Source organism: Plectropomus leopardus, chromosome 5 (genome assembly GCF_026936395.1).
Source record: "Plectropomus leopardus strain MGB_pleo_1.0 chromosome 5, ASM2693639v1, whole genome shotgun sequence".
NCBI lineage: Eukaryota > Metazoa > Chordata > Actinopteri > Perciformes > Serranidae > Plectropomus > Plectropomus leopardus.
The window spans coordinates 10226433-10252739 of NC_142180.1; the positions used below are offsets into that span (position 1 = coordinate 10226433).

At 36.8% G+C, this 26307-nt stretch overlaps 1 protein-coding gene across 1 annotated transcript; it reads right to left on the minus strand.

The window, feature by feature from the left end:
* Positions 1-6: 6 nt before the first annotated feature.
* Positions 7-25571, minus strand: eeig2b (EEIG family member 2b). The gene is made up of 11 exons (XM_042483671.2): positions 25292-25571; positions 18672-18792; positions 16285-16314; positions 15729-15845; positions 14426-14472; positions 13331-13425; positions 9155-9253; positions 6506-6740; positions 5028-5164; positions 2748-2817; positions 7-2383 (listed from the first exon to the last, which is right to left on the minus strand). Exons 1-11 carry the CDS (start codon positions 25435-25437, stop codon positions 2341-2343), a joined length of 1140 nt encoding a protein of 379 aa, XP_042339605.1. The 5' UTR covers positions 25438-25571; the 3' UTR covers positions 7-2340.
* Positions 25572-26307: the final 736 nt, after the last annotated feature.

Below are 26307 nucleotides of genomic sequence, written 5' to 3' on the forward strand. Positions count from 1 at the left end.
TGTAGATTGTTTTCAACTGTTTTATTCAACAGTGTAGGTACACATTTAAAGCATCCAGTACACTTGTTAAGAAAGCAAATGTTGGTCTGTAACAGGAAACACTGGACAGTGTCAGAACAGCGCAGAACATCACTTTACAAGAGAACACATTTTACAGTTTTATATAGACAACAGCTTCACAGAAGAGAAGAAACCATGTTTGTAACAACATGTTAGGTACCAAGATAATTATACCTGCATCACACAGGTAAAATAAATGATTTTTTTTAAATCAAAAAACCCCAAAACAAAAAACAAACAAAAAAAGTTGATATTTGGTAGCCATAAACCATACACTTAACACTGTCGTAACTATGTAGTGAGGACACTTTTGAACAATAAAATATTTAGCAAAAATATGGCACAATATCTGCAGTGAAATATTCAGAAAACAAAGACTATGATATTTTTTTACAGGACATTTTAAACATGCCACAAAATTAAAAACACAAAATGAGAACACTGATTTACAGTTACATCATACACTGAGCATACGCCTGCTTTAAACAGGAAGTAATGAGAACGATGATTTCCTACGTGCTAATTAGGCGAGCGAAACTGTTCCTTCAAAGTGGAAATATTAAGATTAAAAGATGGCACAATATCAAATGAGGAAAGACGTGAAGTTCTGCAAGCTAACAAAAGGATGTCTTGACCATGCAGAACGTACAAAACGAAGAAGAAAGCAGAAAACGAACAATGAAACAGAGAACACTGACGTATAGTTAAAACACCATACACTGATGACGCTTGTGCAGATATTGATATAACATGTATACAGTTTTTCCAGAAGAGGAAGTATCCTACCTCTACTATGGCTTATGACAGGAGACAGAAGACTACAGATACTGTACAGTCTGTTTTCACCAGTTACAATGTGTCTTCTATAATGCATAGGCCTGCCGGGTCCAAGGTAATACCAATGTGTTGTGTATTTTGCTAATAAAGGGAATAAATTGCGCACTTTATTCCTTTTGGGAATAGATTCACCAATCATTCAGCTATGAATTGTGTTGGTTAATTTTACTTGCTAGGGTCTGTTTTTAAATTTTGCCATTGATGTCAGGAGGTATAGATACGCACACAAACTTATTACTCTGGGTGTTTATAAAAACAGGTGCTGTTGAGTATTTTCTTCATGGCAGTAGGTTACTTAACTAGTCCTTCACTTTACAGTCCTTCAGTGAAACAAATAACAGTATGCATCAGTTACACATTAAATTGTTAGTACTTCACAGGATCTTCTATTTGTTTAGTGAGTGTCCTGATCAACAGGTCAGCTCAGAAAGATGTAGTTAAATTGCAAAGCGTAGGTTTACAAGATACATAGCTGAAATTTAGATATATCCCCTTCTATAGTAATGGTCATCATAGGAGCCCCTTTTTGTTTTGTTTTTTGTGATTTTCTAAAACAACGCTCAGCAGTGAGCCCAACAAAATAACAAGAACCTCAAATGATAAAAGTCAGCACATTGTCACTTTCTCCAATTTTCTCTTTTCAAGTACCAACATAGCATTCCTCACAAGAGATCGTGTCACATCCCACAAATCATCCAAGATAACAGCTAACACTTCATAAAAATGGTCTTGCCACAAGGCAGACATACACATTCACACACAGTCACCATTCACTTGTCAAATAGCTCAGATCTGATGCCTCGTCTTTGTAGTAAAATACTCTCGACTTCAAAACACCAATGTATGTCAGAATACAACTACAGCTTTTTAGCAGCTTATAGGCAAATATTAAACAGAACATCCTATTTGAAAAGGAAGTCCGACACAAACACTGAGAGACTAAAGGAATGTATTGAAAGCGCATTGAAGCGTAGATTTCAGTTCAGTCTGATTATGCACACACACAGCCTGTCCTGATGTCCTCCATAACAGAGAATAATTAAACGTTTTCTTCCAGTTTCTAACAGTTTAAATTGGTTGAATTTGGATGCTGACCTCAAGAAGATGAGGCTAAGCTACACCCAGAGAATGAGGAGTTTCAGTTGTGTAAATGTTAATATTTAAACAGGCTGGTAAGTGTTTCATTTCATTCAGTAATCAGTATTTTTAAACCAATATTGAAACAGTTTACCTCTTTCTCTTTAAGCACTACAGTGTCCTGTAGGACCTATATGGACACAGGAGGGCACTGTTGTAATATTAACAGTTCATAAAGTGATCAGATCAGACACGGTGCTCATCAGGTAATGTGTGTGCTGTAGGAATGCAGATTAAATTTGACACAGCCTTGCCTCTGGTTATTTGATGTAAGCAGTGTCAGTCTACCTCCGAGTGGCTGCAGGTCTAACGCTTCATCACTACCTGCTCGTACGCTCCAGCACCAACCCTGGAATAACAAGAAAAGAGAAAAAAGAAGTGACATCGTGTAACGTCTGGCACACGTATTACTCTTACTAATGAAAACCGACGATGCAAGTCATTCCCTCTTTTTCTTCAGGTCATTATTTAAATACAGAACTGTTATCAAAACATAGTAAAATGTGCCAAAAGCCAATGTTAATTGATTTTGCAAGTATTTAATCATAAACCAAAGTACTGGACAAATTGAAGACTAAATGTTGGCACTTAATCAAAAGTTATGGGATCACTGAAGTTACTCCAGTTCACCCTAAGGGGGGCATGCATCTTAGCGCCAAACTGTCAGGGCAATCTATCTTACAGTTGTTGAGATGTAAAAACCCAAGGCTCACCTGGTGGGAAGGTGATGGCTCCCAAGGGCTGTGCTTCCCCCAGGGCCGACAAACAGACGCAGTCCTTCCTCTGAAAAAGAACGGTGGTCAGTACAGAGCACCCACATCCTCCTGTATTGTTTTTGTCATGAGGAGCAGCCAGTTGCTAGGCAATCTAAAAATAATCATGTATTGACTGCAGCTTTATTTTTTCTTGCTTTGAGCTGAATGAGACCTTGAAAAGAAAAAAAAAGTCCTACTTCTCAAAGCACACAAAATGACTCACAGGGTAATGCAACACTGTGAAGTTAATTACTCTATTATGCAGTGTAGTTGTGCATTTAACAAATATAGTAGTGATCCAGACTTGAGCTGCAATTAACAACAAATTGATGGGAATTTAGAGTTTCCGCCAGGTCTTAAAAGTACAAAAAGTTCATGAATGAGCTTAAAAACAATGAAGGCTGAAAAAAATATTACAAAGACCTAAATATTTTAAATGCCAAATCTTTTATGACACACTATACTATGACCTTTATTACTACTTGTTTTATGACATACTTAACTTATTTAATTACTAATTTTTGACACACTTTACTCTGCCATTTTTATTGCTTGAATAAAAATATGGCAGGGTATGGCATGTTTATGACATCACAGCATAGTATGTCATATGACATACTTTTTTTTCTTGCTATTTTTGAAAGCATACAACAGGTACAATTTTTTGGGACACTGCTTTGAATGACATGCTATACTATGACGGTTTTAAGCTATTTTGGACAACATACTCTAGTATTAATTTTTTTCATGCTATTTTGGGCAAACTGACATTTTTGCGATAGTTTGGAAGACATACTATAGTATGAATTTTTTATGCTATTTTTTAAGGGAAATTATATTATGACTTTTTAATGCTATTTTGGACGACATACGATGCTGTGAGATTTTAGGCTATTTGTGACCACATACTATAGTATGAAATATTATGATATTTTGGAAGACATACTATACTATGACTTTTTTTTTTTTTACTATTTTGGATGACATACCATAGTATGAATTTTTCATGCTATTTTGGAAGACATACTATACAATGACATCTTCATGCTATTGATGTTATGATGATTTTTGACGACACAAGTATGTTTTGCTGATGATGTGATGACGTATTATGGTACTGAAGATTTTTTTAAACGAAATCCTTTACAATGACATGTTTATGATGTTTTTGATGACATATACTGATGATATTTTGATGATTTTTTAAAATTCAAGACTACTATGACGTTTTGATTTGTTTTTAATGACAGTTTTAATGATTTTTATGGACAAGATATAATAAACGTTGTTTTCATGACTTTTTAAATAAGACATGATACTTTAGAATTTTTTTTGATGACATACTATAGTAGTAAATTTCGATGACATTTTAAGACGACATTCTATACTGACATTTTTTCAAATTTTTTTGGACAACATACTATTTTGTTTTAATTATTTTTTAAACCACATAATATACTATGGCATTTTTAGAATTGTCTTAATGACATACTATGACATGATGATTTTTCTAATGACATACTATACTATGCCTTTTTTATGATTTTTTATGACATACTATATCATTATAATTAGGATTTGTTTAGATGACACACTATAATTTAACATGATTTTTTTATGACATACTACATTTTTATTATTATGAAATATAATATTGACATATAATATTGTTTCTTATTTGTGACATACTTTACCATTACTATTTTTTAATTGCTTGTTTTATAACATGCTAAACTATAACAGTTTCTATCGTTTGTGTGACATACTGCAATACAAGTTTTTAATCACATTTTTGTGACACAGTGACTTTTAATACAGTTTTTTGGACTTACTGTACCACAACCTTTTCTACTCGTCTCATTACTTGTTTTATGACATACTATGCGGTGACTTTTTTCTTTTGTTGTTTTGTGACATACTAGTTGTATTCTTTTTTCATTATTATTTTGTGACATTTGACAATGACATTTTTATTATGTTCCTTAGATTTTCCTAAATCTCTTTAAACCACAGCCTCTTGTGTCTAATTGCTTAATTTGGCTACTTTGATCATCAGTTTATTATAGTACAATAATGAAAAATGAAAGCTTATTAGACAAAGCCCTACTAAACTTTAAATTCAATTTGTGTGGTCAATTTTTATTATCTGCATCCAGCAGCTCTACAGGCCAGTGTTTGCCCTGGGAGCCTGAAATTTGCCATTAAGAAAATGTGTGTGTTAGTGAGTGTGTAGCCCACCTTCAGTACTCGAGTCCAGTAGGCTTGGTGTAAAGTCTTGACTCTGGAGAATTTTTTCAACAACATCGTCAGCATCCACCCGCGTGTCATCCATTCTCTTCAGCTGAGACTCCATGGAGTCCTGCTTCACTGGGTGTCTGAGGGGAGGATATATGAGACTAATTTTGTGTCTAGTTGACCACTAATGGCTTTCACTGCAAAACTGAAAAAGCTATTTGTTTCTCATACTGAATCTACATCCCATTTAGCGCTCAGCGGGGTTGTGGTCAACCTGTGAGCCGAGGGATTCAACCTGAGGGGCTGGAAATGATGCCTGTATGTAGTTGTGATCAAATGTTTTGTCTTTAGTAGCAGACACACACTTGTCAGTTACTAACTGCTGATAACACAGCGCTACTAGTGTAAACATTTGAGGCTGAAGCTCCTTTTTGTTTTTGCTCAACACTTCTAAAAAGCTTTTTATCACACCTGTATTGCCACAAAGATTTGAAACTATGGTCAGCTTTGCAATTACATCTAAATTTTGTGCATATTATTTGCGCATTTTTCTAACAAAAAGCAAGACAGTCATATGTGCAAACCAACATTTTGAAAAGTATGCTTATCCACTTTCCTTACGATTGGACGAGAAGATTTATGTCTCTCTCATGTCTGTAGGTACATCATCTAGCCTGCACTTTAAGCCTAGCAGCACCTCCAAGCCTCACTAATTAACACATTACATCTCATTTGCTGAATCTATACAAGAGGCAAATGTAAAAACATGCTGTGGTTTAACAGGGGGATATGAGCCAGGACATTTCTTGGCCAGCATACTTCCTGAAGTCTTGTTGTCACTGTGAGGTTGCCAGGCAGCCGGTGGAGACTCAAGCTGCTGGTGGTAGCTTCACATTTACATATAAAGATATGAAAATTTTCTCAACTGTCAGCAAGGAAGAAGTTTCCCAAAATGTCAAACTATTCCTTCAAAAATCCCAAACCTGAAACAGTGGATACAGTAAAACATGTTGCAGAGTCTGCGGTAATATTGATACAAGAACAACATGACTGAATAATGGTTTTCAAGAGCTTGGCTAAATATAAAGTGCTACTTACACCATAAAAATACTTAAGGCCATCCTTAGTCTTAAGAGAAGCTGCTCCGCGTTATTCAAGGTTTGAGATTTTTAGCTAACACATACACAATGACAAACTGTTGACACCACATAATGAAACCATGCTTTTCCGCTGCTCTGCATCACTGCTTTTTTTTTTTACAGCTGTTTCCTGAAATATGAGACAAGTCTTAGGTGTGATCTAATATTTGTAAACTTCCTTAAACTAACTTGATACTCTGTTGTGTGTTATTTACCAGCAATAAAAATATGTTTGACTTACTGACTGCTTTATCTTCATTAAATAGAACTGACAATGACTACATCTGTATGTGCTTTTCATAAATTACATTTCTTCACCTGCCCAACTACTTAAAGACTCACCTGTTGAGTCGTTCACAGGACGAGGCGCTCCGCACGGGTGTACCCGCTGGGTTGCTAGTGGTGGCGGTGGGGTTTGGGTGCTCAGGTAAAGCAGGGCAGGGTCTGGACTCTCTGTCCCGGTCATCACTGGGCTCTGGAATGCTGCCGATGCCCGTTGAGGCGCTGCCTACTGAATGGTTTCTCCGGTGGCTGAACTCTGACATACTGGAGGAGCGGGAGTGACCTGTGCTGTAGCCTGTGAGAGATCGACAATGATTTTAGAGTATCTGTACACTGTAGTAGCAGTTCTTAAATCTGCAATAACTGATTGCTTCAGCCATAATGAATCTAAGTTGAATATTGACTTTATTTTAGCTCTGTTTTTGAAATAAATATGTGGCTCTTTAGCTGCTAAATGCTCCACTTTGTTTCACTATCACTATGATTTGTCACTAAGTTTGACTGTATGCCCTAAAAAATCCTACAAAGATAAACTGCAGCATTCAAAAGATTGTAACTACCAGCTACAGAAATACACCAGTGGTCTAATCTGTATCGAAACATTAAAGAAAGAGAATATGTACATAAAAGTCCAATAACTGCTTTACTAATGGAATACAGTATAGAAGAAAATACAGACCTCACTGTCTTACATCTGAGTTACAACATTACATCATAAATCAATGATCTGTTATTCTCACTCGGCATGAAACAGTAATAGTTTTTTTCCTGTCAAAACGCATTTTGCTGTGCTGTCAAATAGATTTGCAACTTTCAGCGTGTTGAAAGATATCAGCTCAGCAGAGTTGTGCAGTGACACCCACTCACTCTTGTGCGGTTCATAGCTGCAGGAAGTCCTTTCAAGCACAAGACATCTGAGGCTTTGAGAATCAGTGACATGTTTCAAATCACTTCTCCAAACTTATCCTTGTAAAAACATTTTATTAAAACTAGCTCACTGAGTTTTTTTCATCATATATTTGTTGGGTATTTTATGCCATTTTGTTTTTTGCATTATTTTATTGTAGGATTTAAATCCATCATTGTACTCTTGTTCCCATTGTGATTCAACTGTGTGAAGCTATTTGTAACTTTGTTTTAAAAGCAGATGTATAAATACAGTTTATCATCATTATTATCTCAGTGCATCAGTTCACTACAGCCATGAAAAAGCAAACTGCCCACACACTGATGAGGCAGGAAATACATGTTTAAATTCAAAATGAGAGGGCCATTAGAGCTGCTCTCAATGCATCTCCCTGCTTCCTCTGATCGTTTATTACGGTCATCTGATCTGCCTGTGATGAAAACTCGAGCCGCGACTTCAAACTGTTCCGGTGGAGTGTCACTGTAAAATAATTCTATCGCTTCCCTCCACCTCAGTCGAAAGCTTTTCTCAGTTTGACCTTCCACACATGCCCAATGTAAGTGAGGCTAGTAACAGCTAGTTTTAATTCTTTCACACAGCAGGCCAGCTGGGACAGCTACATAAGCATGATACAGGGCTTCCATGGTCATTGAAAACCTGGAAAAGTCATGGAATTTCACAATCACGTTTACATGCCTGGAAACGTCATGAAATATGTACAAATCATTCCAAAATTTTGGAAAAGTCACTGAATTAATAACCCTTTGGAACCTGAGTAAATTGGCTTGATTTCTTTTTTAAAAATGGGAAGAAGACAATCAGCAACTCAATGAAGAAAAAACAGCAAGAAATTAGTAAAAAGTCTGAGAAAATTGCCACCAATAAAAGAAAAGTAAGAAATAAAGACAAACACATAAATGACTTGGAAAAAGGCCGCTTAAAAATAATAATAATTGGGCCGTCGGCAGCTCAGTGGATAGAGCGGGTGACCCATGTACAGGGGCTGAGTCCTCGCCACAGCAATCACAGATTCGACTCCGACCTCAGCCCTTTGCTGCATGTCTTCCCCTCTCTCTAACCCTTTCACATATAAACTTCGTCCTATCAAATAAAAAAGCCCAAAAAATATCTTTCAAAAAATATTAATAATAATAATAGTTCTGTGGCATAAGTTTAAATATTTATAATTATACTAGTAATAAATGTACTTTTCGTTGCTTTTTTTGCCTAGCTTTTTTAAAATCATATTTCAAAATCTACTAATTTCTCTGAATTTCTAACACTTCTTACAAAGTTGCTCATTTGTTTTTTCCCATATTTTTGTAAGAAATCAAACTCTAAATACTTGTGAAAGGTTTTCTAAAAGTTTCTGAAAAGTCATGGAATTTTGTTGTGTGTGATGAAATGGTGTAAGTAATCTTCCGTGGATAACCTTCAATGTAACATGTAGGCATTTTATTTTCTCTAGCTGACGAAACATAGCTCTAATATGTGTCGATGTATTTTGTTTACCATCACGCACTTTTCTCCATTTTCTTCTCGTGTTACGTCTCTCCCTTCATGCGTGCCAGCTAGCTGAAATTTTGAATTAAGTTAAATCTGATACGTTTGAAAAAAGCTGGGCAAGTGGGGCAAGAAAAAAATGCTATGGGTCATTAAAAAGTCTTGAGAATCCATGAGAATGTGTGGGAACCCTGATAATATTATTTCTGAAAAAAAATGCTCCCTGCCATTGATGTCAAGTCAACAAAAGTAAATCAGACAACAAACTTTGCATTTTGTTAAACGTGTGGCTAGCCTACCTGAGAGTTTGGACTGTTGGCTGGCGTAACTGGATGTTCGGGAATGGCCACAGCCCCCAAGATCATCAGAGACAACAGGACACTTTCCTTCTCGACTTTCTGTCGGATTACAGAGAACAGTAGAAAAGACATACAGGATGAGAAAAGACATACAGGATTAATGAAAACCTGAAAGCTCCGGAAGAGTGCGTCTACTGCAAAAAACACCCTACCATAATTTATGTAAAAACTGTACAGCTTTTCCTGTTCATATAGTCAAAGAGGAACTGGCTAAATTAAGCTCAAGACACCAGATTTGTGTGTGGTACGGACATGTTTTGTGTGAATGAGAGCAGGAATAGCTAAACACAGCATCACATATTCCCTCTGTAAATGATCAAGTATCACATCAACATAGTGTTCACGTCTTTGTAGACATTTTCGGCACCAGACACTGTATGGAGCACCTGTCCACATGAAGAAGATCTGGTTTTGATTGAGACTACACACATAAACCCAGTATGTGTCTTGTTACTTAGAGTGAGTTATCTATATTCTGTACAACTGGGATTGATAGATTTGTCGCTTATTTCTGCCAACAGAACAAAAAAAAAAAGCCTTCTGCCTCCCACCCACTGTGCCTTGGTTCAGCTTCCCTGAGTTAATGAGCCAGTGACCACAGCTGGCGAATCTGAACAAATCAGTAGCTCTCTTTGGGTTGTGGCAAAAATTTAGAGGGCAAATCTTCATTTCAAAATTCATTTTTTTAATATTTGCATTATATTCTTCTGGTTATAACAAAAGTGGCAGAGCTCAGGTGGTACTGCAATCTAAATCATGCCCAATATGCACTGATGGTGAGACTGGAAAGGACATCCCGAAAAGCAAAGTCATACGGCAATTATGATAGCCGAGAAGGTGCTGTGTTTACAGTTGTGTGTAAGTTTGAGCTTTTTTAAAAACAAGTGCAGCCACATGAACACGTGTGCCACCGTTTTCATGTCAAGTAGGTAAACAGGCAAAATGCTGAGCTGTGAGGAAACAGAACAGTTCAGAGTTCAAATGTCTGCAGGAAAGGAAGGAAAGGCTTCTATCTCAGCAACACATCAGAAAACAGACATAGTTCATGAGATATTAACTTTCAGACACACAGCTGAGTCAAAACTCCCCCAACTACTGTTTTCTTTTTGGTAGCACAAATATGTCAGCATATCATACTAAAAGTTTTCCTTAAAAAAAACTCTATTTTTCTGCTTTTTTTCTTTTGAAAATAGCCAAAAATGACAAATATACATTACAAATGTTTATAATTATTTAAAATAATTAATTAATCAATCAATTAATTTTATGTGGTACAAATTGCAGGTATATTTGTTATGAAAATAAAATATGGCTGCTAGTTAGTGTTGGGCTCTAAAAGATAATGTAATATCACAATAATTTTGAGCATGTAACTTGATACTGCTGTTGTGCAGGTATTGTGTGATCGATTATTGCTGCTTTCACAACATATTTACACAATAAGATTTTTGATAATTATCAGTAATGGGGATATAATGAGTAAGTAAGTAAAGGCAAACAACAGAAGAGCTAGAACAGTGCTAAGTTTAGAAAAATTACAACACTTAACTGTATTGGGGCCTTTAAAATCCGGAAAAGACATAACTTAGGGTAGTGCAATATCCAAAATCTAAAACAATATTTGGTTTAGTATCACAGTATTGATATAATAATATATTGTCCAGCCCAAATTGTAATTATCTTGCCTGTTATTTTTGGCCTACGTACAAATACTTGTAAGTTCCTATGCTTTTAAGGGTTAACACACCCTCTCAATTAGTCACATTTAAACTTTTCTTGGAGGATAAGTATACAGGAGTATATTATTATAATGAAAATCCATCATCAAAATAATACAACATAATTGCTCCTAACCTACCATTTGAACAAAAACTGCTCACACGCAGGAAACACCTGCCGACAACGCTGCAAACATGCACAGCCAAAGCATGATCATGCTGATGAGAAATAGCATCGTCTTCTGCAGACAAATACACACATGCTGCACACATGCAATCACACAACCCCCATTTGGACACTTCCACACACTCCTATTTTTAACCATGTAAGAGCCTACAGGGTCAGAGCAGATTGTGGATAATCTAAAAGAGAGCTAGTTTAAATTATAGATGAAAGAGCTGCGCTGCTCTCTGAAGCTTCCAGGAGGAACAAGCATTCAACACTGCAATGTGTTCACACATGGACAAACACACAGGACAAGAGAGATGAGAGTAAAACAGGGGAGAGACATGTAGGAGAAAGGGGCAGCTGGAAGAGGAATATGTTCATGGTGCTGGATGGGAGATAAATAGCAGGTCTATGAAGTATGAGTTCATGATGCTGTAGAGCTCACACACACAATGAGGAAGGAACAGACACTAGTTATCAGATCAACTTCTGCAGCTTCATTTGTGACCTTGTCAAAGAAATAAACTAAAGGTTAACTCCCATAAAGTTGAACCAAACTGCTATAGGTGCCTGTCAACAAAACGTGCTGAAAAAACCTGTCTGCACTTCACCTTAAATGCAAATGGCTAAACTCTGCAGCAAATAAAGCTTTCATTCTTGTAGCTGCTTCACAATAAAAGCCTTTCGGTCATGTACTTGTGTGAATGCTTGTGTTTAATGGTTAATGGTTGGTTTGTATTAGCACCAATGTATACTGTAAGTGTGGTTTAGAAGCTGGTAGGGACACACGGGTGGGGTGTAATATGTCGAGTTGTCAAGTAAATCAGTGCTTATACTGCAGTTAAATTCGTAAGTAATGTGCATGTACTTGATGTAAACTATCAAGGGTGTTTTTTTATGTAATAGAAAATTAGAATATACTACTTGCAATAAATTTGCCTTCCTTGTGAATTTGGCCAGTAAACCTGGACTATAACCACTGTATGATTATACATGTAACTGGAGTACTCCTCTAAATCAATCATAATTGGTTAGATCTGACAGATACATCATGATTTATAATAGAAAGTGATGTTATAACCACGTGTTGTGGGTGATGTTCCTCTACTCGTGCACAGTGAGCTTACACAGCTATGCAGGTGGTATCTAAACAAAATGAAAATTGGGTTCAATCTTGTGATTACAAGCCTAAATGTTGGAAGGAATATTTTAACTTACAGTTATTAGCAGGAACCTCACATAGAAAAGGAGAGCAGATCAAGACACACCATTTGTAATTTAATTGTTTTACATGGTTTTGTTGAATAATGCTGCTATGGACGCAGTTGTAATCATAGATGCTCAGTGGAAGCAACAAAATCGTTTTTTCATAGATACTTTGTGTCAAATTATTGATTTCTTTATCAAGTAACCGAGGTGTGGACTCATGTCACATGACTTGGACTATAGTAAGACTTGAGTCACAAATTTGATGACTTCAGACCCGACTTTGACTTTCACATCAATGACTTGTGCCTTCACTTGGACTAGAGCCTTTCGACTTGAAAATACTTGAAACCTTAATACCTACGTGAATTAGTTTACATCAAGGTTATTCGTTTCTTGCATGGTTAAGTCCCCAGATCCAACAGCATCCAATCACATTGCAGGTAAAAACCATGAACAACAAACATAACGTTACTAGTGGCAGTTGGAAAAAGTAAAAGATAATTTATGTCAGAAATTACAGACTGAGACACAGCAACTTCCAACAATGGAATACAAATTTTATAAGCTATTATTAGTTTAGTAAATTATTTCTCTATTGTTAATATAGCATTGCATTTGGTGAAGAGCACATCATGGCTTTTTTAGGACTCGAAGCTCAAGGTTTACGACTTCAGATCTGACTCTTTCTTGAGTGCAAAGACTTGAGACTTGTGACTTGCAAAATAATGACTTTGTCCCACCTCTGTTAAGTAGCTGTGGAATAAGCGAGATAATGCACAGCGAGCTGGTCATTATTGCTAAATGAACCCTGACAGGGTGATGCAGGACTCTGTACATTATCCCTTACGTAAGAACACTGCTGTAAAAGTGGAACAAAACTCCAAACCTAACACTGGCTCAGCAGTCAGCACGCAGTGGCCTGGTAAAAGTGTGCTCCATCAGGTGCTTGCAAATGTTTGGAAAAGCCAACGGGATGACTAAGCAGAGCAGAGGAGTGTAATGTGGCGTGATTGCTCTCACCAGAACAGCCTTTCTGTGAGTCCCCTCCCCTCCTCTCCTCCAGCAGGCTCTCTCCATCACCCTGGATCCCGATCACTGTGGCTGTGGAGGGAGGCCTGGTGACAGGGGATAGACAATAAGCCCGCTTCTCCTGTCTTGTATTTCAATGTGTCAATTGTTCAAAAAACACAAAGCAAGGTGGGAAAGGGAACAAATGGAAAAGGGAGGACAGAACCATGAAGGGGAAGACCATAATGTTGGGTTATAAGATTATGGCATTCAGCTAAAAGTGAATATACTGAGCATACTCCAAATCTAAACACATGCAGCAATAAACAGAGACACAGCTCATGGCAGAAACATACAGTCTACTGAATAATATTTAGGTCATATTTTGCCCTTGGGTGAAGCTGCATTTCTCTCTATGTAGTGACTCATCTTTCACTGAAAATCCTGTTTATACTGAAAGAAGTAGTACACCAACTTACAGTGTATTACAGCTCTTTAGGCTTGCGTAATTCTGTAATGTTTGATTCCAATGAAATTCTCTCAAGCCTGACAAAGTATAACACAGCCAGTGCCACACCTACAGCAGCACACTTGGATCAGTGGCAGATTACAGAAACAGATATGATGTCATAACTTAAGCACATAATAAAGCATATTTTCTTTTTTTCTTTTTATTTGGTACAAGATTCAGGTATATTTATTATGAAAATAAAATATGGCTGGTAGTTAGGGTTTGGCTGTGTGGAGATAATGAAATATTGTTTGTAAGATTTTTGCTTTTTTGATAGTGGTAGCAGAGACAGGAAATGTGGGGAGAGAGATACGGGGGATTTGACAGAACAAAAGGGCTTTAAATAACAATCCAGGTAGGCTGGTTTTGGCGCCTTAAGGGGACTGTAAACATCTAAATCTGGCTTAGGTTCACAAGCTTTTTTTAGTCCCAAAACTTAAGCAATAAAATTGTTTTCTAATCAAACTGCAAATGTATGGTTAAGAGTCTAAAATGTCTGAATCTAAATCAACCCTGACCACCCTAATACAGAACAAACTGCAGACCAAAGGAGATTCAGCACCACATTGAAGCTGGAAAATATCACTTTAACTTACGTTTTAAAACAGGGATCTCCAGACATGAGCTGTGTACTGATAATGACCTATGACAAGAAAACGACACAGGTGATTTTGGTTCAAGCATAGTCAAGAATCATAATGCACACTCCAAAAGTCTTTGAAGAATTACAGATAAATTTGTCGAGAGTTCCTTCACATTGGTACCAATTAATTTTCTAAACTTTTCCATAATATTATTAATTTCCATGACTACATTTAAGTCCTTTAAAATGAGTAGGACTATATAGTAATAGAATATAACTCCTTAGTTAGACATTCCTGACATGAACTAGCTACATATGTCAATAGACCAGACCAGCACACACAGGTACTTTGCAAAATGTCAAAGTCATGGATTACAAATTGCATTTATTTATTGTTAAACAAATTCAGTTTCCAATCGAAGCTATTAGAGCTACCTACCAGTAGTAACTGTCACCAGCATAATTCAGAGATTTACCTCACTGACAGTGAATATTAATGTATCTTATGAGCCTTAAATCTTAAAGTGAAAGCTTTGGTTAACCGCTATCCAAGAGCTTTTTAGCATTTGTGTTTCTTCAGTGCGTTTCTTTTCAATAAAAAGGGGCTGTGGCTGTGGTTTTGGCGATGACACCTGCAGGTCTGATCTATGTGTATTACCTAATTTTAGTGACATTTTAACAGTCAAAAGTCATACACAGTAGCACCAGATTTTAAATAAGTAATACATGGAATGCACTTTGCATAACATAAGACGTGTTTTTTGTGATATTTATCAACACATTTTAACCAATGTGCAAATGAAACTTTTTCAGAACATATTGATTCTTCACCATTTCTGGGGCTGGAAGACAGGTTTTCTAATTTCACGAATTTCTATTTTTTAGTAGCATGTTCCAGGAATTTCATGACCCTGTTGGGAACCCTGCTGATCTAAACAAAAAAAATGGGGAATGTAAACTCTCTGATTCAAATGTTAGCCAATTTTTTTTTTACACATTTTGTTTTTTTTAACGTATTAGGGGCTATTAGACATGAAATAAAGCAGATAATGGCTACATTTGCCCAAGTATTTTCCACAGTAAACACTGCTCTTATCCTTCCATGGTTAATATCTATTCACATTCTCATGGACTACCTGAGAACCTTGTGAACCATGTCGTTATTGAAAGCAGTCCTAAATGTTTATGGGAAAACGTTTCTCCATGCAAACCTCCTTGTTCAGAAAAACACAGAGCTGTATACTAAACACCAAAGTTTCCACCTAAAGAAGTCAGATCAGACTGGTGTTGATGCGTTACCGTAGCTTCAATGTTACCTTGAGAATGGAGTTATCCTGGCGAGTATTTTTGGTATCGTAGCCCTCCAGCAGACATCTGCGGGTTGTATTCCCTGAGCCGGCAAACTCTGCTAAATTCAGATCTGCAAAACCAAGCTGAAGGAGAAAGAATGACAGAGGGTGAACTTTTGTTTTCTCTCAGGAGACTGATGTTTGGTCCAGTCAGCACTGTGACAATCTCTGGATGAGAAAAAGACAGCAGTCAGGATGTGAGAGAAACATGAACAATATTCACACATTTTAAAACTCATTTCCTTTTCAATGATAAACTTCTACAATCTTAATCTTTAGGAGAAAAAAAAAGCTTTAACTGATCTACAACATCCACAAGAAGAGCTTTAGCATGCTAAATAAATAATTACTTACAAAGAGTGAAAGTGAGAACACATGACATAAGGAGCCTGCAGGCGCTGAAGGCCATCTGTTTGGCTCACACGGCTATCCACATAAATATGACTGATTACTGTAAATCTAGGTGACCTGGAGTTTGGGTTAGGGGATGGGGGTTGGATGACGTAAATATGTGAGGAATTACCTTTGCATATGCTTTCCCACCTTTGAGCTCCTGGAAAAGAGAAGCATAAACATTTACATTAAATTATAAATTAAAAAAAATTCAAAACCTTACCTAATGCTTCATTTAAGCATGAATAACATGATATTTATTCGAATGCTAAATACTAATTTAACTACACTGAGTCGGAGTCTGGCAATTTGAAGAGGAAGATGAAAAAAGGAAGAGGAGAAAGAGAAATGAGAAATACAAGGAGTCTGTCAGCAGGACTGCTCAGACGGAACTGCTCATTAATCGTGTCATGTCATGGGTTTCTAATTCACACAGCACAACCAGCACCAAAGTGGGTATAAGACTCTGCATCACCCAGGACGCAAACTGACAACCAGAGACACTGAGGGAGAGTTGTGATCTGGTTGAGCTACCTGCCAAGTAAAAATTCATAGATTGGCTTCACACTATGACTATGCAATTATCAGGCTTGCATCCAAAGGTGGATTTTCATTTAGTGTCAAAAACTCAGTTAACAAGACAAAATTCTGAGAATCTGTGTACTTCATCTAGACAACATAGAGATGTCTGTACTTTTTTAAACTGATTGCTCCATAAGTGACAAACTGATGTTAAAAGATGCTCAGTTTCCATTGACTTAAATATTTTACACAAGGATAGAATTACAAATACTGTCATTTTTTTCAGAAATTCAGAAATTTGATAATGTAAGTGGCTACTTTCCTGAGGAATATACTTTTTATTTTTCATTTTCAATGGGTCAATTCATTTAATATTGTTGTCACTATTATTATTTTCTTCTGTGTATTTGAGTTGTATGAGTTGGAAACTGACCTAAATAAATGTAACTAAATTTACCACACTACATCTACCTTGACATCAAACTTTTGCCTTTTTATTTAAAAAACATTGGAGATTTATTAAGCGAGAATGTGCAGTATCTGTTTACAGAACAACATTATGATGCAGTGTTGGCTCAATTTTTGATAAATCAAAAAAAAAAAACAAACAAAAAAAAAAACAGCTGAATGGGTGTGGAGCTCAGTCTGAAGATGCTGCGTAGTGTGTCTGGTGCCACTTAAGCAAAAATTGTGAAATGAGCCAGGTTTAAATAGTTTTACTTTTTTTGATAGAAACAGAGTGATGGACTTAATTACATAATTCCTGCAGCTCAAAGCATCTGAATATTTCTGCTCAATTGGAGCTACATTTCAGGGAAAATTGCAAAGTCGTAGCATGTACGACTGTTTTGTCATGAATTTTAAAAGTTCTACGCTTTAGACAGTTGCTGTAGTAGAAGTGTAGTGTGTGATAGAGGAAGTTGGGCAAAGGACTGGACCTTTACTTTTATGAATGAGAAGGCAGATTTTTTCTTGTAGGAGTAAGAGAAAGAGTACGATTGGAGGACGAGAAGAAGGAAGAGGGAGAAAAGGACATTTCAGATCCAAGCAAATCAAAGTAAAGAGATTGATTCATCCTCTACAGTCCTGGTACTATAAATGTAACATACCACACAAGTCATTGAACTTAAAGGTTGGATATACAGGAATGTCCCGAACATTTATCTCCACAGATAGATACACTGCCACTAGCGGGTCCTAAGTGATAACTGCGAGGGATTATATTTGTTTGGGTCCTGCATACTAACTTAATAACTTTACACTGGTCTGGTTAGCTGTGATAATAAAATGTTATATATCTACTGGGCAGAAGAACAGCGTCAATGTTACATCAAACAATTTTCTTGTGGGGTCCAAATAGCAGCAAGAGGCAACAGTTTGACCTTTTAAAGTTCAATACCACAGGGAGCCACCAGTGAGGGCAAAATAACAACGTTTTTTCTGAGCACTTGACATGCTCGATGTCCTAAAACAAAGAGGGCAGGGCACACCAGAAATAGCCTGCAGATACAATGTAGAAACACAAGATGCATTTCACCAGGAAAGCTAATTCGGGTTTATCCATTTCCTTTTTTGCATAGCTGTTTTAATATCTTTAAAATCTACAATCTTTAAACGCTACACGATTAAACAACCAGAGCACACTCATGGAAGGCTGAATGTTAAGGGACTGCTAAAGGATGAGCGGCCAAAAAGCTCACAGTGACGAGTCTGTTTTCTTCAGAATGCTGTGCTTGCTCGCTGCGTTTTAGAGTTCACATTTCACCCTCAAGTTGCAGTGAATGTAATGGATAGCAGAATTTAACCCAGGTACAGCAAAATGGATGAGATGCTCCTCATCCTCAAAGCTTTTCATATTTGCATTAAACCTTCACCTGATGCATCTTTAACCTGCACTATGCAAATTCACATTCAAAGCATCTGACCGTCAACAAAACCATGTAGGTATATCTACTGCATATGTGAAGTCTGGAGCTCCGACGCTACATAGCATACCTTTCTGACAGACACGCGACACACACAAGGATCGAGGACACCTGTCCCTGCACTGGCACTCATCTTGCAGGGGAAAGAGAATCGTTTCCTCCATCGGACACAGTTGGCCTGCACCTGCTCTCTGTAAAGAGAAATCCCACAAAGTTAAATCATGTTAAAGCAATCTTTAAGGTCTGACTTCTTCTTTGTCTTTTTTTTTTTTTTTTAAACGTAGTTTAAGAAAAAATTAATTAAATTTGACCCTAAATCCTGCTACATCTTTTTGGCGTCGAAGGAGGAGTTGAGGAGTCTCACAGTCTGGGGAAAGAAGCGGCTCTGTATAGTGCATGATGTGCATGGGCTGGGGATGTCCTGACCCCAAGTCAAAAATCAGTATCAGGGCTGATCAAGGTAGCCATCATTGAAAAAATGCCTTTATTTTTACGTAGGCTGTCACAAAAGTGATTTATGGTGAAGATTTCATGCATAGTGACACTGAATGCAGCCGTTGATAACTGGACACTTTTCCATCTCTGCTCAACTCTGCAACTGGAAAAGAATGTTTACCACTGAAGTATCAAACTTTAATACATTTTTGGCTTTGACTAAAATGTGTCTGTAGCACAGGTTATTGGAAACTGTCAAAAATCAAAAGTTGATATTGAATATCTGAACTGTTTCATAATATTGCTAACTCTTTGATCAAACAGTTCCAGATTCAAAACAAAATAATGTAGACTTTTGCTTCAGAATCACATTTAACATTTGAAAACTTTGGCTTTGTTTGTAAGATGCAAAAAACAGTTTTGGGAAGAAAAATTAATATGCTTAGAAAGATAAAACAGTTTCAGATCTGTAACAAAAGTATTGCATTGGAAATAGCATCCAGAAATTTCAAGCAGCACCCAACACTACTTATGCAGCATTATTCACAACCAGACTGTTTTGAAAACAATGATTTTCTGTTTTTATTCTATATGTTTTTTACCATTAATTTTCATCCAAATCACTTGTTTTACAGCATTGATCACATCCCTAAAACTGTGAAGGCAAGGCGCAAATTTCTGTCATTAATTTTAATCGGGGGTCGACGGATCATCGGCTTGGCTGATTATCGGAGCCAATATTTGGCATTTTGTCAATTACCTGTATCAGCATTTTATTTAAATGATCAGTGATAAAATCAATTAATAAAAAAGTGTGTGTATTACACTCACCAGGGAAGGCAAAGCAAAGAGTCAGCATGAGACTAACTTTTACTTTGTAAAAGCTCAGGGAGCTATTTTTATTGGCTTATTTTTCATTTAAATTTCACTAAACTTGATTTAAAAAATTGCTGGAAACTTGCTGTATACAATGTTGAAAGTTTTAGTTTTGATTAAACATTCGCTATAAGCATTTAAACAAAGTTTTGAGTTTGAGTTTATTCTATTCTAAATTCTGGTTGTTATTGTAAATGCATATCTGTTCCAAATATCGGTTATCTGTCTCATTATTTACTAATGATCAGCACTGGTATCGGCCCTGAAAAAAATATCGGTCAACCCCTAATTTTAATATCACTGTTATATAACAAGTAAGCCACTTGGGTTGAATGACTACTGGATTAACAATTCTCACGCCTCCCTGCTTCAAGCAACTGATTCAAGCTGCCAATAGGAGCTTATGTGCTTAGCCTCCGGTTTTTCTGGCCACTTCATAAACAAGATAATTAATCACAGTCCTGTTTTCATCCGTTGATTCTTCTGAATGCTGAATCAAAAGGATTCGGCAGCAGGTGTAGCCCGTTTTGGCAGGAGAGTAAAAGACAAACGCGTGCACACACACATCTCCAGCCAATATCTAGAGGGAAAAATGAGGGTGAGGTGTAGCCTGCTCTGAGTGAGAGGACAAGATGAAGTGAAAGAGAAAAGAGCGTGCATGCGTGGGCAGCATTATGATACCCCAGATGGCCTCTCTTTCACTGGCATCCTCTCCTCTCCCACTCACCTAACCAACTCCCTTCTGTCGAGACAGCCCACATGCCATTCATTTAGATGCAGAGCTGATGGTTTTCCTCCTGGTTTTCCTTTTCCTCAAGCATAACAATGCAACAAGTCATAACTGTGACAAACGCTTATCTTTTTTTGTCACCAAAGACTGAGGGATGAGACGGTTAACAACGGAGTGTGATGAGTGTTGACTACTTAAGATTTAGAGAATTAACAGTAGGGGCTGTCCAATATTGGTTTTCCAGGGCCAATACCATTACTGATTATTCGCAGTTAATGAGACTGATAACCGATATTTGGAACCGATGTGCAATTACGATAAAATCAAAATCTTTTGGTCAATATTTGGAATTTGGACTCCACCAAAAACTTTGTTTAAATGCCTTTGGACAATGTTAAATAAAAACGGAAACGTCGAATACACAGTAAGTTCCCGGCAACTTTCTTTTTATGAAGTCAAGTGAAATTTACATAAAGAATAAATACAAATAGCTTCCTGAGGTTTTACAAAGTAAAAGTTCCTCACATGCTGACACTTTCTTTGCACTTTTCAATTAATTCATTATATAGGTGATCATGAAAATAAAATGCAGATACAGATAATCAAAATCAAATGGCTAATAATCTGTCAACCCCTAATTTACAAGGTGTTCAAACTCCTGTTGAGTGCCCTTCACCCCTGCCTCACCAGGAATAAAAAGCAGCAGATGCGTGACTAATGTTTTTACAAACGCTGACTTCATCCTGGGCTTGACATATTCCAGAGAGTGAACTCCCAGAGTCGGAGAGGGAACTCCCAGCCAGCTGGACACTGCGTGCTCAGAGACTTCTGACTGCACGTACTGTAACTCACAGCACTTCTCAGCGCAGCAAAATCCTATCACAGAGTGCGAAAGTCCGGTTTTAAGCACAAGCCGTCTCTCTCATCTCTACACATGGGTCAGATATCTTGTTTAACTGCAGCTGCTCTCCCTTTAAAAGGCAGCTGTGGTCAGGCTTCAGGCATGAACTCTCATGAACATGCAGAAAAGAGATCTTTTTGAAATGAATCTGGTGCTGGGTTTTCAAGTCTAGCTGCAATTAAAATGTCTGATTTCACCCATAAAATCCAAAAAAGTAAACTTATACAACAAAGAATAATTGTTTTGGGCAGAAACAATGGAGCAGTCCTGATACCAAGCCACACCAAAGGAAAAGAAAGGCTCATAAAACAACAATCCTCACTTCCCGTACACTCACAGCTGGGATGACTCAAAAGAGCGTCGGGGGAAACACTGAATTTGGGAGGTTTTATAAATCAAACTGATGCAGAAAAATTTCACAGCCCTCTGACTTCAATCTCTGCTCTTTAAAACAGAGTTAATTACAATTTCAACCAGATGAACTTCATTGTCTGGGTTATGAGGTCAATGAACCTTGTTAATGTCATTCAGCTGCAGAGGCTGCTCACGTGACAAAATGTACAAAGAAAATTGTAGCTATATTAAAATGACCCTATTGTCATGACCTTTGAAAAATCCTGATTCACAGTCTGACACACTGGGCCTTTCTATCAAAGCCATTTATAAGAGCTACTTACTGTAAAGCCAACATGGGCTTGTTATATAATCACGGTGTAGCCATCTAATCCCTGAAGCCTTGCCTTCCCCTTAGTCTGATGCTAGAAGACAATCAAATTTATGAGGAAAAAAAACAGGCTACAGAGGAGATGATCTTTGTTTGTGTCACCTTGACAGCAATGACGGCATTGTTATCGTGACGCTGCTGTGGACCGCAGAGTGACTCTGAATAACTGTCATATGGGCCATTATCTTTCATCGCCACTTATTTGGTGTTCCATCTTCTTCTGCTTCTGCTTTTAACTACCACTTCAGTGTAAGCATCAACATTTTTTATAAGGTAATACCAAAATAACGTTATCTAGAGATGTTCCAATATCAGATGCAATACTTGAACTTGCATATCGGCCCACACTGAGTATTAATCTAATATAGCTGAGTTAAGGAAAAAAAAAGAAAAAAGAATAGATGTACTACTAACCCTGTATGGATATGAAATATTGGGACTTTCCAGAAAAAAATAGTGCAAAGTAGCTGACATTTTTTCTGACAGCTAATGTAACACTATTTATCACAAATCAATTCTTCTTCATCGCTCTACAACAGTAGTTGCAAACAGCCGCACAGGACAAGTCAAGAATCGACTTTTGTCAAAACCGATGTTTTACTCTGAGTGAAACTATTTTTGAGTTTTATAATGAATGACATGGCGTCAGATTAGTGCATATAGACCTGCACACTAACCTATACCCGATCAAGCATTTGAAGCAGTGTCTGAGGCATTTCCCAAGCAACTCTAACATTATCAGTGTTCTTTCGGCTACATAGGACAATATTTTCATGTAGGGCAGAAAGAACACATCAATTAGTCTATGAACGCAAATAAATCTACACATCAAGTCATTCTTAAAGTAATTTTAAAAGCAAAAAGCCTGGAAATACACTGGTTCAAGCTTACAAATGTGAGTATTTCCATATCCTCTTCGAGAATTTGTCGAAGATCTTTGGGATTTGGGCCAAAACTGCAATTATTAGACAGTTAGGATAATTAATTGACACCAAATCTATCTACACCAAATGATTAATAAATATTTGAGGAAATAATCAACATCAGTTCATAATGGCAATAATTGCAGCCTTACATGTTTAGCCCTTTATATTCTATAAGGCATTGAGTGACAAAAGCTACTTTAACTGTAATTTGTTAGCAAAAGCCACAACAGAAGATGACTGTCTGTCTTTGCTTGTCTCATCGTGACAGCAATAATAGCATCTTCCTGATATTGCTGTGGACCACAGGGTGACTCTGAATAATAGGGGTAGGAATCACAGCAGGCCTCACAATGCAATATAATCATGATAATACTAGTCCAGATACTTTGTTCTTGTGAATTCATATGTTTTGTGTTATGAGTATTGCGATAAAAAGGATTAAATATTTTGCGATTTATTACTTTTTCAACTGCAAATTATGTCCCCAAATGAAAAATTATTCATCTGTTTCGTCTAATAAAATAAAGTATCTAGTGGACTAATAAAGCAGATGATTTTATTATTCTAGAAGGCTACCAAATGTTTAATGTGTATTTACAATATAATGAGTTAAAAGAACACAACAAAACAGTACTTTGTCAATCTACCAATATAATATTGCCTCACGAACTATCACGAGACTATGCTACATCAATTTTTTTCCTTCCATCCCTTCTCAGTAATGGTTATGTGGTCATTTCCTGACGCGCAAAATAGTGGGTATTAATTAGTATCCACTATTTCAGTATCCTTTGAAAGAAAAGAAAAAAGCCTTAGAGTACGCCAAAGGATGTACAGTTTAAATTGGAGTTCGACAGATTATCGGCCAGGATGATTATTAGGGTCAACATTTGGCCTTTTGACAATCATCTGTATTGTTTTATTTTAGTGAGTGCTGATAAAATTAATGAATCAAAAAGTGTGTGGATTACACTCGGCCAACACTAAGGAAGCCAGTCTGCAATACATGCAAAGAAAGCATCAGCATGGGAGGAACTTTTACATTGAAAAAATTCGGGGAGCTATTTTAAGTCATTCATTTTTCATTCAAATATTCACTAAAATTTATAAATAAAATAAAAAGTTGTAAGGCACTTGCTGTATTTAATGTTGAAAGTTTCCGTTTTGATTAAACATTTGCTGAAAGTATTTCGACAAAGTTTTGTGTTGAAGTTTGTTATTTTCCTAATTCTAAATTTCTGCAGAAATATTTTCATTTTTATTGTAAATGGATATCTGTTCCACATATTGCTTAGTCTCATTCAGTAATAATCTCTGTCTGCCCTGAAAAACCAATATCGGTCGACCCCTAGTTTAAATTGATCTGGTGGGAGACAAACATACTGTCACACTCTTCATTTTTATGTAAAAATAAAGATTTCCAACACTGAGACAGCAATTATTTGGGACTGCATTCTCTTGCTGCATATTACTATCAGGATTTACAACATTGCATTGTCCTTGCATTGTCCTGATCAGTCATAATCAAAAACAGGTTGACAAAGCAGACACCTACTTCATTGATAGTATTATGACCAAACAGGAGCGGGAGATAGCACAGGACATTAGTGACTATTGATTGAGCAACAATTGACAGAGGAGTCATATTTAGCTTTGTGGCAGTTATGTGACAAGTCAGCTCGCTGCTCATAGCACAGTAATCAATTCCACAACCAGCGAGGAAGTTAGCCTCTGAAATGTAACCCTTGAACACGAAGAAAATGCCAACTAATTGGTTTATATTTCACAACATAAATTGCCACACATGCTGAAGTTGGTTTCCTCAAGTCAGTGCTAACATGACGTTCAAAAGTATGCCTCATATAAAACAGATTTAACTGGATGGTAGCGTTTAATTTGAACCAAACACACTGTTTAACATTGGCAGACAACTGGCGTTAGCTCGTTTCTAACGTTTGTCATGTAGCATGTTAGCTAGTTAGCTGGTAATGTATCATATCAAAGTAGGCTAAAGCTGCCAAATTGGCTTAACCTACAGGCTAAAGAAAGCACGTACACTCGGTGTTTTAGTGACTGTATTCACAACAAACATCCTCACCGAGAAGACTCCTCTGAGAACCCGCCGTCCAGCAGTCTCACTTTACAGAAGAGGACACCGTTGACAAAGGGGACCGACGAGAGCTCGTCCAGCTCAAAATCCACCTTAAACTTGAATTTCTTCTTTTTCATCATCATTAAATCCATACACAGGCTCAGTGATCCAGAGAAGATGCTCTAGTCTCGCCCGGCGCTCACATTACAGCCTCATTGTGTTGTAGTAAAGATACGGTGTTGTGCTGTGGGAGGATGGTGAAGCTGCTGGTGACTACAAACCACAGCCTGTGAAACCCACTGAGCGGCGAGCAGCACATACTTCCTGTTGGGAGGTTTCAAAATAAAACGATAGACTTTGAAACAGTTTGAGACCATCAATATTCATTTTATTAATACCAAAGATTGAAGAAGTACTTACATTTTGTTCCCAAGTAAAAGTTGAAACTAGACATGTTCCCACTTTTCATACTGTGCTGAGGCATTTTATTTACAAATGTATATGTTAAATAATTGATTAACAAAAAAAAAAAAAAAAGGAAATTATAATGGCCTTAATTGGACCTACACAATATTAGGCCTATACAATATGTTACTCTTGTTTTTGGACACATTGCACAAATCTCTTGTGTGTTTTAATAATTGACTTCTCTGTGTTGTTGTCCTCCTGTTGTATTTATATAATTATTCTTATGGTATGGACTTATATATCTGAAATAAAGATGAGTCTGAATAGTAGTACTACAGTGTAAAAATACTCTTGGTAAATACTTTTAGTAGGCTACAAAGCCTATATTCTATTTTTGCTTTTTGTTTATGAGTAAACATGCTTATCTTGCAGAATGGCCCATTTCCGAATAATGTATGTAATTTATATCTTATTTTGATAGTAATTTGTTTGATGTACTACTCTACAGCCCTTTAATATTGCAGCTGATAAAGATTGGGCTAGTTGTGAATACAACTGCTGGGTGGTTTAAGCTTTAATAATATATCATAATACATTATGAGTCATTCATTCAT